This window comes from Tachypleus tridentatus, chromosome 10, assembly GCF_004210375.1.
Source record: "Tachypleus tridentatus isolate NWPU-2018 chromosome 10, ASM421037v1, whole genome shotgun sequence".
Taxonomy (NCBI): Eukaryota; Metazoa; Arthropoda; class Merostomata; order Xiphosura; family Limulidae; genus Tachypleus; species Tachypleus tridentatus.
In genome coordinates this window covers 60,457,288-60,474,219 of record NC_134834.1, presented here as the reverse complement: position 1 = coordinate 60,474,219, position 16,932 = coordinate 60,457,288, and the positions used below count along the sequence as shown (strand labels likewise).

The 16,932-nt window shown below is 32.2% G+C and overlaps 2 protein-coding genes across 7 annotated transcripts in view; both read left to right on the top strand.

The window, feature by feature from the left end:
- Positions 1–11,489, top strand: part of Ipk2 (Inositol phosphate kinase 2) — a 31,526-nt gene extending 20,037 nt beyond the window's left edge. For all 6 annotated transcript variants that reach the window (XM_076461649.1, XM_076461651.1, XM_076461650.1 and 3 more), the window contains exons 4-6: positions 317–492; positions 1,918–1,999; positions 9,256–11,489. In XM_076461649.1, coding sequence (XP_076317764.1) covers positions 317–492; positions 1,918–1,999; positions 9,256–9,731 — 734 coding nt within the window. In that variant the 3' untranslated portion in view covers positions 9,732–11,489. The remainder of the gene's footprint in view (positions 1–316; positions 493–1,917; positions 2,000–9,255) is intronic.
- A 139-nt stretch (positions 11,490–11,628) lies between these two features.
- LOC143229389 (zinc finger protein 862-like) lies at positions 11,629–16,732 on the top strand. The gene is made up of 2 exons (XM_076461656.1): positions 11,629–14,665; positions 14,885–16,732. The coding sequence occupies exon 2, from the start codon at positions 15,197–15,199 to the stop codon at positions 16,067–16,069; it is 873 nt and encodes a 290-aa protein (XP_076317771.1). The 5' UTR covers positions 11,629–14,665; positions 14,885–15,196; the 3' UTR covers positions 16,070–16,732.
- The last annotated feature ends 200 nt before the right edge of the window (positions 16,733–16,932 follow it).

Here is a 16,932-nt window from a genome sequence, read left to right as displayed (position 1 = left end):
GTAGCATTATTAAACTTTCAGCCTATATCTGATACATGTTAAAAAGTACTTTTGAGATAACTTTGTTGTACCAAAGGTAAGCTTCTAGAAGTGAGTACGCAATGTCATATCTGTTTGTTAAAATTAAACTAAACTAGTGTCGGAGATTTTGTAGGGTTTTAACTGTTGGTAGTAACAATCATTAAAAGTCACTTAGTTTTAACCATATTTGAAAACTACTTACCAATAAATGTTTTTCCTCAACTCTCTAGTCATGGAGTTTCACCAAGTACTGACAGTTTCAAGTATCAGTTATATAAATGATATTTCTTTTCAGAAGTGGAATACATGTGTTTGGAGGACATCACTGATGCTTTTAACAAACCATGTATATTAGACTTAAAGATTGGACCAAGGACATTTGATCCTGAAGCAAAACCACAAAAAATTAAAATAGAAACAGAAAAATATCCTGCTGGTGAAGTCATTGGATTTCGTATCTTGGGAATGAGAGTATGTTTATTGCTGGAAGTATAGTAATATTTTCATTAGCATTTGATTCTGCACTGAGCTCATCATTATTGCTTTTACTTTAGAATATATAAAAGAGAAAAAAAAAAAAAAACAAGAAATAGCCATAAGTGCTGTCTATGAAAGTAATTATTTTATTATAGTAACAGTATCTGTAAGAAAATTTAAAAAAAAGTGATTTAAAATGTAATTGTATAAATTAATAAGCTGCTGCCACTCACACAGATTAATGTTGTGCTATGATTATGTTTTGAGTCACTCAGTGGGTTATTGTTATTTGTGTGAAAATTAAAAGAAATGAGTATAACAGCTAAATATTTTGATATTAGAGAAACAAAGTTATTTTTACTGAATTTATATGATTAGGCAAAAGAGAAATGTGTTTTTGAGAATATTTCTCTTGTTCTTATTACAAAATCATAAAAACATTCATGTACATTGTGTTGCTTGGTTTACACTTGAGTACAAGGTGGTGTTCAAAATGCTTAGAGATACATCTTGAGTGATACCCAGAAATGTATGATTTAAGATAACTACAAAACAAGATAATAACATAAAGCTTTTTCCTTGTTCAATGAAATGTCATCTGTATGATGAAACAAGTTTTAATTAATTGCTTTAGTAGTGCTATTTTAAAACCATTGTCACTTTTAATGAATAAATCTCATTTGCTAGGCCTGAGAAGAATGCTGTGGTTTCATTTGAGTAGGCCAGGAAGTTATTACAGTGAATAATAGTTTCTTTCTTAAAATATTCCTGTGTTTAAAGTTTTTGATTTTAAAAAGTATTCTATGCAATCTTATATTTGCACTTTGGCCACTTTGGAACCAAAACCTGTTTTTCAGCATTATAAGCCCTTGTACTTAATGCTGAATCAGTGGCACAAAAGTATCTTTAAATATTTTGAAATTACTGGTTTTATGTATAATGAAGTAATTCTGTAATATTATGGAAGATGCAGTTACCATAAATGTAAATCTGCTAGCCAATATTCATGATTTTACAATTGTGTAGGTGTTATACTAATATGATATATATATATTTTTAAACTTCTAATAAATAATTGTTATTTTCTTGCATACCTCTTAACTTACTTTTACTTCTGTATTTATGTGTTTCACACAGATTTATTGAATAATTTTAAGACTTTTTTGTTTTAAATTTTATTTTTGATGTTATAGCTCTGTTAATTTGCTTGAGTTTTTGTGTTGTTAAATGCTGCTTAAATCAATAAATATTTCAGACATGTGGACAATAACTTAATTTTAGATAAAACTGACCTATATTTGCAGTTGTGCACAAACTTGAGAAAAGTTTTGTGATATTATTTTAAATTTTATTTTTAATTTTAGATCTCTCTTAATTTGCTTGAATTTCTGTTTCATTAAATACCATTTGGATACATAGGTGTTTCAGTCAGATAGGCAAGAGTACCTAGTTTTAGACAGGAACTTTGGGAAGCAACAGACACCTGACACAATACCACAAGGTAATTGTAACAATATTATTTTTTTATAACTGGTTATTCAGAAACATTACTTGCCTCTCTTCACTACTAAGAGCTATTATTTTGTGCACAACTACCATGGAATTTCCTCCATGTACCACAAGTTTTGAACAAACTCCTACATTTACAAGTGTCTGTGTAATGTAATGCATTAACTTATGATGTATCTTGCCACCAATGGTATTTGACTTCCATGAGCAGTAATTGTCATAAACACCAGCACCTGATTAAAGGCTCATTCTCTTCTTGGTACAAGCTCATTTAGTGGATGAAATGCCTGATATAAGACAGGTTCCCAATTTAAATCTGTTATGGGGTACTATAAGTGTTATAGAAAAATTGAATTATCATGATGTTATATAGCTGTAAAGATGAATAGCATGATAATATGTTCATTGCTAGTTTTTGTCAGCTGTGGTACTATTGCTATTATGCCTCTAGTGATTGTTTCTAATCCATGTACTTTTTCAGTTCTGGTCCCTTGTTACTTTATTTTATTTTATTTCATTTCATTTCAGTTCTTCTACCTCCAGCCTTTCTTTGCTGTTATCTCTTTCTTTTCTATTTGCTATGTTCATTACTCAGATATGTGACTTTTTATTTCTTTCATATGTATATTATAATTATAATATTATAAGATCATGGTCCTTTTGTATTTCTTGAACTCTGATCTCTTGTATACATTCTGTCTATGATGATTGACCCTTTCTTTCCTCTTCATTGTCTTATCTTTATTATATTCCTTGCTGTATCTCCACATTTCAACTTCTCTTTGTGGATCTCCTTCACAACCTGAAAAGAATGAGGACACCCATTTTTTCATTTGCCTCTTTTGCTTCTATTTCTTCCTCTACTATCTTTATTTGCCTTGATTTCTCTGAACTTCTCTCTCTCTCTCTCTCTCTCTTTGACCTAGTTCTTGCCTGTTTTCTCACTGCACCATTCTTTGGGGGTGTTCCTAATTCTTTGAAATCACAGGCTGGGGCTGTTTGCCAACAATCTTCCTTCAAGATGAAATTTTGTAGAATGGATGGCAACTGCCTGTCATGGAGACACAAGTATAGAGGACAATGTTTCAAAAGTCTTCCACCTTTTGTCTATCAAAGAATCTTCCTTCAAGTTTTCTAGTTTCCTATCTGACCCCATGGGGCTACCTTTTCTCCTGTTCCTTATCTTGAAGTTTCTACTTTTTATTCCCCCTTCCACAGAGTGTACTGTCAAGACTTTGGTAGTAATCCTTTCTTTGAGCTTATTCTTGGCTCGGGAACCTTTGTTGTCTGCCTTTCTTCCCTTCAACACTTGAAATCTCCCTTTACTGATAACCATAGGTTTGTACAAATTCTTTTTTTTTCATACTCTATATTTTCTTTGTCTTCAATCTATTGCCTATTCTCGTCCCTCTGATCATGTGCATCGTCCACATTTTCATGAGAGTTTTTGATTCTCATACATGGCAAGCCCAGCCATCTACCCTGCATCATCAGACTGTGGAAGTCTAATTATTAAAGGCTTTTCATTCTCATTTTATTCACATATTAGAGGTTCTTTCTGTTTTGGAAACCATGGTTTCTCTCTACTCTTTCAATCTCTTCAACAGGCTCTGAGGGATTTGTGGCACACATTTTGTAATCCCGTATCTGCTCTCCATTTCTCTTTACTTACCTCTCTATCATTTGCAGAGATCTTCATCTAATGCACTCATTTACTATTCTTTATAAAACTAGCCAGTTTCAAGTATGTTTGGTTTTTCCCTATCCTGTGAATACCATTTTCTGGATTTTCCAGAGGCTCTTGTGTGTAACTTAACATTATATTAATTATGTTTGGTATTTCTTGGTTCTGCTGAGTGGCTAGTACTGCCTTACAAGGAATGTTTACTCAAAATCTGCATTGAGTAGGTATTATTGAACATATTACATCCATTTATCCCTTTCCAGTGCACACTGTTAAGATAACATTTTTCTGCAGAGCTGCTATGACAGTATATCTAAAAAAACATACAACAGCAGATGTAGTTGTTACCTAACACCTGGCTCATTGTGGGTGTCATTACAGATGCTTGTGTCTCATGAAAATGGTCTTTCACACACTCCGTTGTTCTCCCCTACATATTTACTTTTTGTTTTCATTCTTACTTGATGAATTTAGGTAATATATATAAACACAAAATGATTTTTTTTTAGTAAATAAGGCCAAAGTATTCTTAAAATGAAAGTAAAGTATAGGTGTGCATAGACTTGAATTTTGTTTGAGATACAGGATTCTTAGCAAGGGGCTGGCAGTAGTGTTTCTCAACTGGGATCCCACATGGTATGTTATAAATCCTGGGACATGTTCCCCTGCTCCTGGAATTCCCAGTTTTTACAAAACATTTAAAAAAATATTTCTAGTACTTTTATGTGTAACCACTGGCTTCTGTGTAAAATACTTAACTGTTATTAAAAAATATCTCAAATTGGAAGAGGGTGAAGAAAAACCAACTAATTATCAGTTTTGTATTATTTTAATGCTGTTTATCATTTCAAGTGGTTAAGCTTATATGTATATTTGCCATTATTATTAATTTACCTGTATACTAAAAGTAAGTAGAATGTGATATTATTGTAATAGCCTAGTAAAAATTGTGAAACACAAATAATTTTCTGTTCCCTTGCAATAAAAACAACAGTACTTCTTTTTATCTTTTTACACCCTTGTAAATGCTCATAAAAATGGCATTTTTTTTATAAACTTCAAAAATACTTAATTTATTAGACTACATAACCTCATTTCTGTGATGTAATCAACAGTCATTCATAACTTCAAATACCATCATATCATATAGGACAGTCTGTGTTGCCATATAAGCTGAAATACTTTTACTCCATAGTGCACAGTTTGGTGCCTGAATAAGGCAGTGCTTTAGGGAGTTTTGATCTTCCTCTTATCAAGTGAGAGTGTCTGCATGCTGTGTGTGTGCCATGTTTGATCTTGCATTGTTGCTGCCATTGATGTTTTCAAGTTTTGTATTGTGCTTCTATCATCGTAGATAGTTACTGACCCACAAGTTTACAACCCTTAATTAACAAACAGCATGAATGATGCACCAAGTTGCACTGCAATACTTTGAACAACTTAAAAAGCAAGAATCCAGAAAATGTAAACAATGAAATCCTATAATTTTGTGCAGAGGATGGTCCACCAGTGGATTGATCCATCAACTAAGGAATAAACATTCAATTGTGAGACCTGCTACAGCCAAGCATTTTGCTGAAGATGACAGTGAGTCAATTGATGTGAAAAGGAAGTTTGTTTAACATAAAATAGCTATGTTCATAAGGAAGGAAACAATGAAAAAAATTGTAGATAATCTTGCAGTTGTTGATGATAAATAGCATAACAGAAAGAGAGTTCACTATTATGTTCAAACTTGACTCAAAAATATGGTGTAATAGCTTTTCGATATACTACAATGTTTCTTGGAAGTGAAGATATTTATTGTTAAAGCTATAATTAATTATATAATTCAACAAAATATTACAGAAAGGGAATCTGAAGCAATTAGGGATATAGTGTCAACACTGCAGCCAGTAGAAGTTTGAGAAGAGAGGTCAGAAACCAGAGGTGCAACTTTTAAGTGCAGAGGGAGTATCTACATTTATTCTTCATGAGATGAGTTATCAAATCCAAAAAAAAAATTTGGAATTTCTTTACAGAAGAATCAATGAAAGGAAGAGCAAAATATTGGTTGGTTTTATAAAATATTTGAATTTGGAAGCCATGCAATAATCTTGAAAGCAGACAAGGAAGACTACCATCATTAATGGCAAATTCAACATTTATTAGCATTGGCAAAGAAGATACTAGCAAGAATGTTTGATCATGTGAGAGCAGAATGTTCTAGTGAGTTTCACTCTGAATCAGATTCAAAGGATGGTGTTTTATCACAGCATCAAACAACTCACAGATGCTCACAGGAAAACGTTGTGGTGATAGAAAAGATAAGGAAAAAAAAATCTCATGAAGACAAGAGTAAAACATCTTGAAAAAGATTTTGTTGTGCTCAAAAAAACTGGAGAACAAACAAAATTTGATCTAATTTTTGATGCTTTAGTAACTGTTCTGCCAACATCCATAGATTCTGAGAAAGCACTTTTAATTGTGGGATTCTTTATAACCAAGATATAAAAGAAACTTAATGACTGCCTTGTTGATTGTTTTTAAATATTATATAACAAAGTTTAAAATTTGTTGGATAGTAAACATGGCTTCACTAAGGAAAAATCTTTTGATATTTTTTATGTCAATTAGGGTACAGTTGTAGATTTGTTGTATGTTGATTTTTAGAAAGCACTCAACAAGGTGCTGTATGAAATAGACTTTAAAATTAACTCTGGGGGTATGGGGGATAAATTATTTAACTAAATGGAAGAGTAACTGGAAGGAAGAAAGTAGAGGGTTGTTATAAATGGAGTTTGGACAAACTGGATTAATATCACAAGTGTGGTTCCTCTGTTGTCAGTGCTACGACTTTTGCTCCTTTTTTTTTTTATATTAGTGACATGGGTAAAGGAATGGTGAATAGATTCTTTAATATTCTTTAATATTTGCTGTCACATTGAAGTTTTAGATTTTCCTGACTGTGAGAATGGTACTACTTTTTCACAAAAGGATTTGAGTTTAACAAAGAAATGGTGGATTATTTTTAATTATAATAAATACTAGGTAACACATGTGGGATTCCATACAATTTGGATTCTAAGAATAATTTTTATCAGAATAATCTTAACAGTATTATGTAAAAAAAAAGATCTTGGTATTAAGGTTCATTAGTCTCTTAAGCCATCCAAGCTTAAGATAAAATAAAATAGGATTTTATATTTTATCTAAATAAATATTGATACAAGTGTAAAGAGGTTATAATTTCATTGTATAAATTAGTCTTGGTACTCTTATCAGAGGAAGGATATTGAATTATTGGAAAAAGTATAAATAAAAGCTGCTAGGATGATGCATGAGATAGAAAGATTGTCATATCTTGAATTGTTTTCTTTAATAAAAAAAAGAGTTGGAGGGAATCTTATTGAGGTGTTTAAGATTGTCAAAGAAATGGGTAGTGTCAATGCACCATTTTTTAATTTTTTCTTTTTTTTCAAACTTAATGGTGAGAATAGTAAGGCTAGGTAGAGTATGAACAATCTTCAACTAAGACAGTTTTATTTTTCTAATAAGATAGTTGGGCTTTGGAATTGATTACTGTCAAATCTTGTGGAAGCAGTAAACTTAAGAGGGACTAAGGGAAGGCTTGATAAAAATTTGAATGTTAAAGGCTGGATTTGAGTTCCTTGTTGTCCATAGTCATTATAGTAATAGAGAAATTAAATTATTTTAATCATTATGCATAAATATGGAATATAATAAATAGGAATATGTAAAACTTACATAACAAATATTTGTTGTACATTAGTTTTAAAACAGTCTAAAATGTATAGGGAAAAATAATTTATATATTACTAAACTTGTGAGAGTGCCATTCAAACTAAATATTCCATAATTGAACTTGTGTTTACAAACGTACTTTTATTAAACTTTAAAATAAAATACAGAAAAATTGTCTAACAGTAAGGACAGTTTCTGTCCTCAAAGTGAGTTGTTGACTAATGCCTATGGTTTAAGAGCATAGCATCAATAATGTATAGTTGTGTAAATGCATCATTAAGTTTAAAAACACTTTGTGCAATGTACTACCAATACTTTTGTGCTTGCTCCAATAAGTGTTCTATTATATGAATACTATTTTACCATATTTTAACTCTCATAGTCTATCCCTTGTAAATTTTGAAAATTCACTTTATGCTAGTGTTAGTTATACATGTGTTTCTTGGAATTTTCATTAGCTGAGTTATTTTTTTGCTTCATGTTTCAGCCAAGAGGAATTTTCTGATCACTTCTAAACATATGCTTCCTAAAGAAATGGTTCTTTAAACAACTGGTGTATGCTTAATGTTAAGAAGTTTAGTTTTATCTTTTTCAAAATCTGCTTTACTGTGGGTGACATTTTTAAAATTTTGTATCCATGATCACATGCGAAATTTGTGTTATTTACTTTATGTTTACTAATAACTTATATTTATGAGGTGCAGAATTAAAATGTGTAAATTTAATTTCCAAAATATTTCATAAAGGTTTTTTTTCCAGATTAAGAAAAGGTTTGTTTTAATCTTTAAAAAATTGTTTTTGTGTTGGCCCTTAATATTTTTTGAACAATTTTAAGCACATTGATATAAAAATATTAGTTTCATTTAATGTAGTTTAGGCCATAGAGAACCTCAGATTTCATTTTATAGTAAACTAAAACCTTCCATCTTCCAGGAATTTAAGAAGATACTTAATTTTTTTTAACAGCATGCATGCAATTAATTTTCTGGTGCACTATCAGCTTACTGTACACTTTTGGTGTGGATTAGCTTTAAGGTTACAATCTTCTGGTAATCTGGCTTACTTAGATAACACTTTGTAACTGTAAAACAGATATCTAAACACAGGTAAAAACCAGTGAAACATAATTCGAAAATTCAGTTTTCTTGAAGTTTAGCAATTTTATATTAACTTGCTAAAGCTCAGTTCCTACATCCCAAACTAATTTCTTAAGAAATTATAAAGCAACTATTACTAATTTCTTGATTGCAGAGCTGTATAAGACAATCTTTTTTTTTGTGTGCTATTATTTTATGTTCCAAGTGCAATTTGACAACTTCTCATTTTTATAGTTTCCCAAAACAAACTATAACATCTTGTAGTTCAACTTACAAAAAATTAAAATTAGGTTTAAGAAAGCCTTTAGATTAGTTTTTGAGCCAGTTTGGCTTGCATTGATGCTTAACAGGTTTAATTGCATTGAATATTTTTGTCCATTTTTAATATTTTTTCTACCTCCAACTATAAATATTTGTAATTTCTTTTAATCTTTTTTTCAGATAAATGAAAAATAAAAGGCAAAATTATTACTTCATCTCAGCATCCATCTGAAGCCAGTTGCAAAATGTTTAAAAACATACAAAATCATGATGATATACATACACGTATATAAACGATCTTTCTTTAAAAATGTCCTGTTTTGAAAAAGAATGTTTTCCCCAAGTGCTGCTTTTGATAAACATTTTTTCACTGATCTGTTTTACAAACATTTATTATTGACTAATAAATATATGTTGCCTTAGTTGGTTATTTTTATTACTCTGAAAACTTTTCTTTTTCAGCTTTGAAAATGTTTTTGAATATACCAGATAGACCAAAGCCTTGGGTGCTTCTATGCTTCTTCTTACACAAGCTGCATTCCATCAGATCCTGGTTTTTACATCAAAGACATTTTGTTTTTTATAGTAGCTCCTTGTTGCTAGTGTACGAAGGAAATACTACAAAAAGAATAGGTTGTGAGAGAACCATGAATTCTAATTTATCTTGTGAGCAGAACAAAGGCAGCTTTGGAAGTAAAAGTACTAGTGAGGACAATGATTCTGTCACAGAATATTGCAGTGTATGTTGTTTATCATCCAACATCTGTGAATCATTGTTGCATGACAGCACTATGTCTTTCATTTGTGATGTTCGAATGATTGATTTTGCTCATGTTTTCACATCACATGAGAAAGATGCAAACTACCTGGTTGGATTGGACAGTCTGATAACATACCTCTTTAATATTCAGAATTCTCTTTTGCATGATATGCAGTGACAGTTTGTATTAAAGAATTTATTTTAATCTTTGTTAAATATATCTTATATTTTGTTATATAGAGTAAGAATGGTAAATATACTCAACATTTTGATCTGTTAGGGTTTTAACTGACCAAATAAATTATTCTGTTTCATTAGAATAGTGGAAATGTTTTGATGAAATTGATAATGTTTAAAGTTTTTGAGTTACATATAAAATACTATATCTTTTGAACGTGAAATGATGAATGTTTTCCTCGGATTTTAGAATATTGTCTGTTTTGGTTCATATTTTAACATTTTGTTGAAATATCTGGATATTTTTTATGATTTTTGGTATTTATTGTTAAGTGTTATTTTGATGAATACACAAGTAACATTAGAATGTATGTCATTTGTTTTAGCATCTAATATGTGGTATAATCTTTTGTTTACATTTAACATAACTTCTCTCTAGTATTTGATCTATAAAACAATAAAACAATACTAACATTTTCATTAACAAACCTGAGAAAAGAGATGTCATCATCAGGACAAAGTATATTATTTTAAGAAAGCTTGGTACATATTAGATGTTTCTGTTAGATTTTTAAAGTACTTGATGCTGGTCCTGCAAATAAATAAAAATCAACTTTAAAACATAAGGAATCAATTATGAAACTGTTCACAAAACCATATATTTGATGAGTTACTCCAAGATATATCATACAGTGCCTCTAAGATATATAAAGAAGGTTGTCTAGTCAAATCCATTGTCTCTAGATTAGGTATGTACAAAAACTCTAAAAAAATATTTAACTTAGTTTCTAAAGGTGTGTATTAGTGATGAGTCTGTGGTAATAGTATTCAATTTGTTAATGACCTCAAAGATCTACAGTTTGGTAAAGGTTTTCTGTGCTAAGTTTGATGTTGAATACTTAAACTATTTTTATAAAATTTGTTAAACTTCACTACTAAACAATCTTATTCTGTCTTCAGTAGAAAAACTTGAAATACTAAATCGTGTTACTATGGGATTAAATGCGGTTATGAATTGGAAATATTTCTCATTTTGATAGTCATACTATTTATATTTAAAGAAAACCTAGTCAAAATAAATACAGTATTATTTTAATAGAAAAATGTTTAATCAAGAACTTCTAAAATCTGAGAATATTTGTGCGAGAATTTTTATCCTCCTAACCTGTTGACAAAGTAGTGGCAACTCAAATGGACAGAGTAGACCATTCTTCAACAGCACTTTATAACGTATTCAAAAAGAAATTGGCACAATTTTTGTCCAATCTATGAAAACATAAATTATGATGGATAAGAGAGTTAAGGAACTGATTAACATATCTTATAAACAAACTGATTTCAGCTCTTCTTTTCAGGTACCAATGCAGACTAAAAAAGACTTTTTTGAGTTCAATAACTGAGTAAACTATTTACATAACTCCATGTTCATGTACTAATATAAATGCTTAACTTACAAACAGATAGTATAAGGACTGGTAGCCAGGACACCAGAAGAACCAATAAATGAGCAACTAAACAATAGAAGTGTAAAGTGTATACATGAAGTAAAAGTGTAACAGCTATAGAACAACTCTGTGATCCTTTTTCTCAGAGTACACAGAGAGAGAAATATATACACTCTTGGAACTATCACAATAAAACAAAGAAAACTAGCAGTCAACAACTAGGAACAAGTGCTTTCACTTTTGCATTATTACTTGTATAACAAAAAAAAAACATTATAGACAATTTGAGAGTTTAATAAAAATATATAATTTTATGTTTTTGAAGTAGTTTGTTGTCTTTCAAAAGATAGATCCAGGAAAAGTTTGTGATAAAAAGTGATCAGTTATCATTGCCTCATTTTTGCGTCTACAGTGCATAAAATGTGGGGTTATGACCATAGTGTATCATGGGTAATGTTTGTTAGAAAGAAATTGAGTATGACTGTTACCTTGTGTTGGTAATTAAATATTTCTATTTCATTGTAGAGAAAGATAACTTTGCATATTCTACATGATGAAATCTATGTTATTTATATGCAAAAACGGCTCGTTTGGGTTGAGAAAATATTTTACATAGAAGAGTGAACAACGTTTCCACCTTCTTCGGTCATCGTCAGGTTCACAAAGAAAGAGGTAACTGACCGGAAGCTGACCACATGTTTGAAAGGAGTTGTGTAACTGTGTGTCGAAATGTAGAGGGCGGTGTTAGATGTTTGAATATATAATTTTATTTATTTTATTATATTAATATAGGTATAAAGGCGTTCCTTTATATTGGTTTATTTTGGGTTTAAGTTGTTGTATAAGTAAGGCTTCTTTAATTTTACGTTTGTTTATGTTTGTTTCTTTATTTAGTATTTGAGTGTTTTATATGGTTATGTTGTGTTTATTTGACTTGCAGTGTCAAGGTGACTTTTTTATGTTCTTTGAATCTGGTTTCCATTTTTCTACTTGTTTCTCCAATATAGAAGTCGTGCCAGTTATCACATTGTATTTTATAAATAATGTTGGTGTGGTGTTTGTCAGTGTTGTTTTTACATAGTATAGACCTCAGTTTTGTGCCTGGTTTTTGAATAAATTTGGTATTAACTGGAATGTCATATTTTGTTACTAGTTTTTGCCAAATGTTGGTTATTTGTTTGCTGATGTTAGGAATATATGGTATACAGCAGTATATGGTTTCGTGATTTTTTGATTCGTGAGATATATTTACTTTAGTTGGTTGATTTTGCTTTCTGTCTAGGTGTGTTCGTATAATGTTTTCTACGGTTTGTGGAGGAAACTTATTGATGTTGATAAAGTATTGTGTTATTTTGTCTAATTCATCGATAATTTTATCTGGTGAGCATAGTTTTATGGCTGTGTTTATTTGGTTTCTTAGTATGTTGAGTTTTTGTTTTGTTTCATGTGCTGAGTCCCAAGGAATGTATAGTCCAATATGGGTGATTTTTCGGTGGATTTCTGTTTTGAATTGTGTGTCGGTTCTTGTAATTTTGAGGTTCAGAAATGATATTTGATTGCTTTCTTCCTGTTCACATGTGAAGTTAATGTTGGGATGTATAGAGTTAATGTGATTGAAAAAAATTAAGTATGTGTTCTGGACATTTGAATCCCGCAACCGTGTCATCTACATATCTGTACCAGTATAGTGGTGGATGTAATGCTGTGTTAATTGCTTGTGTTTCAACTTGTGTCATAAAAATATTGGCTAGAACTGGTGATACTGGGTTGCCCATGCTTAGGCCATTTGTTTGTATATAGTTTTGGTTGTTAAACATAAAGTTTGTCTTTATCGTGGTGAATTCTATGAGGGTTGCTAACTGGTTACTGGGAATTTCTATAGTTGGGTTAGGGTCTCGGATGGTTAGGTTAGGTTCTAAGGCTATCTTGCAGGCTTCAGTGGTTGGAACTTCTGTAAAGAGGGATATAACATCGAAACTGGCCATTAAGGCTTTATGATTAAGTTGATTAAGATTAGACTTGAAATTAAAAGAGTCTTTGAATGAGCTGGCTGATGTTACATATTTGGAGAATGCCCATGCTATGTATTTACCAAGATTGTAATTAAACGATTCATATGTGGACATTATTGGTCGTAATGGACAATCTGGTTTATGAGGTTTGGGGATGCCGTATATTTGTGGTGTGCGTGAGTCAGTTTTACGTAGGTAGGAATAAAGTGTTTGTGAAATTGTGTTGGCTTTTTTCATTTGTAGTAGTAATATTTTCTCAACCCAAACGAGCCGTTTTTGCATATAAATTTCTCAACAAGTGGGTTTCTCGACATCACTGAAATCTATGTTATATTGTTAATGATGTTTTGCACATTTTCAGTATGTTGCTGCTATTTTTTTTTATTTTCGGTAAACTTAAAAGTTATGTGTATAGATATCTAGGCTTCCGCTAGCCATTAGTCACATCGCCATTGGCGAAAAGAAACAGCCTATATCAGAAAATTTAGTGTTAGTTTCGCCACAGTGGCGAAAGATAATAATTTTCGGTCTTGGATGGTTTTCCTTTATTTATTCTGCTCAAGTTTCGGTCTTAACAGCTTTCGTGGTTTTTATTGCCATCCACGCCATTAATGATGACAAATGACCAGAGGCGCTCCCCAGCGAGTTGAAGAAACAATAAACGTCTTTAAAAACTACCACTGACTGTAATCTATATTTTTTTATATATGTATTTTTATGATTTCAGGGAATATGACAACTAACAAATTTAAAAAAAAAAGTATTACTCAGCTGTGCTAATTATTTCTTTTATTTTCATTTCTTATGCTTCATGTTTGATTCTGTCCGTGGTACAGAAACCTGACTTTCGTCAAACCAACATATGGTCTGTATCAAAGTGGAAATCCCAAGTTTTGTTTGACATGTGTTTGAATTGAGTTCATGACAACTCCTAGATCAGATAAAGAGACGTCTAAACAGTTAGATACATCAATTTTTTTTTTTCAAAAGAAGGTCGAAGCAACAACATCAACTGATGGTGGGAAATCCACTTCCAAAAGAAAAGACAACTCCGAAGAAACTGAATATTGCAGCAGTGATAAGACTGTCGGTGTGAAAAAAAATATACCCGCAATTTTCACAGAGTTCTTAAAGAAACTTGGTTTTCACAGTTTCCTTGGTTGAAACATGTTTCTCAACAAAATACATTTCATTGCAAATTATGCAGGGACAACAAGAAGACAAATATTTATGCTATCACTGGGAAAACTGCTACTAAGCCTTAAAAAGACGACTTGGTGAAGCATGCACGGTCAGAAGATCATCGCAGTGCAGTAGCATCATAAGTTTTGAAGAAGGGCATGTCAACTGCTGCTGTGAATGTGTATGTGGGGTGTAAAGATGGCATTCAGACACAGATGGCCATATTACTTGTACAAGCAAAGGAAGCCGTCCGAACTGTGAAGTTTCATTCCCTTCTTTCACTACAAGTATTCAATGTAAGAATATTCTTCATTCTAGTATTAATAAGATACTTTCTGTTTTCTACAGTATTTTCTTAAAACAAAAGGCAATTTGACAATTTTCTAAAAGTGAAACATTTTGAAAATATCTATCAAAAATTAAGTAGCTGGCCAACTCTTCCAAATATCTTTGTTTATTACTTTAATTGGTGGTCTTATTTCAAAACATAACTTCTTATATATATTTTTAATAAGGGAGTGACCTCTCTAAAGAAACTACAGACTCAGTCACAAAGTGGAACAGAGAGCTTCGTATACACCCACAGCCAGTCTCTGGATGATATGTACAGTGTCCTAAACCATGTAGTTCAGGATGAAATGCAGGCAGACTATCGGGCATCGCCTTTCTCATTTTTTGCTCTTGAAGCAGATGAAGCAAGTGATGCATGAAACACCTCGATATTGATAATTTATATCAGGTATATTTCATCATTAGGTGAGGTTACAAGTCGATCCCTTGCTGTGCGTGAGCTGACCAACACTGGGGCTGATTCTATCTACAACACAATGCGCTCAGTCATGGCAGATCGAAGATTGTTTTATGTTGAATTGGTTGAACTTGCAACTGATGGTGCAAATGTCATGGTGGGAATAAAAACAGGTGTTGCTACAAAATTTAAGGAGGAATGCCCCTGGATAATAACAAGTCATTGTTTGGCACACAGATTACAGTTGGCAGCTGAAAAGGCAGCAAACCAGGTGCCGTACCTTGTGAAGTACATTTCAATTTTGAACCAGTTTGCAAAAAGCCTGAAATATTACCCCAAGTTGTGTCGACTTCGGGAAGAGAGCAAAGCATTGCATGGAGAGAAAAGCAACAAAATCAAGCAACTGTTCTTCACACGATGGCTCTCTTTTAATGATTCTGTCCAAGCACTAGTCAACTGTATTGCATCTGTGGCAGGCTGTCTGCAGGTCGTAGCAATGGAACGTGGTACTCCAGGCCGAGCCTTGCTAAATGGTCTAGTCCAGCAAATGTCATGTTACAGCTTTGTCATGATGACACATTTTTTGGCTGACGCTGTTGGCATTCTTGGGCTTTTGTCAAGATCTCTACAGAGAGTTGATTTATTTTATGATCAGGCTAAAGCAATTATTGATGGGTCAATTCAATCGCTGGTACACATCCCTGGTCCTTACACAGAGACTGCACTGAAGGAACTCCTACAAGCTCCTGATGCCAGTGGTTACACTTCTTACAGAGACCATGACATCAAAGATATTGATAAACAACATGAAAAGACAGATCAGCTGCTGAGTCATTTGTTGAAGAGGTGGTCACAAGACTACAAGTTGCATTTCCAGACACTAACATCATGTTATTTTCTTCAATATTTAGCCCATGTCACAGCAGAGCAGTATCTGATGAGGATGATCTGAAGAAACTCATCCAACTCTTCTCTCCTTTCGTCAATGAGGATGAAGCACTGAATGAATGGCTGCTACTGAAGAACATAATGGAACAGGATGCTTACAAAAACAGAAACATGAAGAGCTTCTAAAAGGAATACATCCACCAGACCCGTCAAACTTTTCCAAATCTGTCTCAGCTTGCAGCAATTGGATTAATAATTCCAGTTACACCTGCTAACTGTGAGCGGGGAATTAGCAGGTACAACAGCATCAAAACAGATGTTTCAGCAGTCTGTCTGTGGCCAAGACAGTAATGCTACTGAACTTATCCATGGAGTCCAAACCTTTAGATCATTGTAACTTCGACTCTGCATTCAGATACTGGGTCACTCACAAAGACAGGCGTGGGTACCATTCCCCGTTGAAGGAATGTGCTTTGGAACCTCAGGTGTTAACTTCTACTACATCTTCTGTTGAGAATGATTTGGCTGAAGAGCTGCCATTGGATTTATCTACTTACTAGTCATACTACCGTATTCTAGTTTTAAGTCATTTTTTGTTTCTGTTTTATTTTGAGAAATGTGTCTCTTTATTTTCCTCTTTATCATGTTTATTTTGTTATTTTATTTGTTTTGTTGTTTTTTTGGCGGGGAAGATTGCTGGGGAATAAAAAAATAGTACAAAACTTAATGTCTTGTAGATTTTCACATAATTACAACTGTTTTTTACTAGATGGAATTGATGCATATTAAAAGTCACGCACCACACAGTTTTTTGCGACCTGAAATTGTGGATAAAAGAAAATTACTTTGTTTAGCCACAGTGGCTAAGAGAGTTATTTTTCTAGTGGAAGCCCAGGATATACATAGATGCATACCGTCCTATTTTAA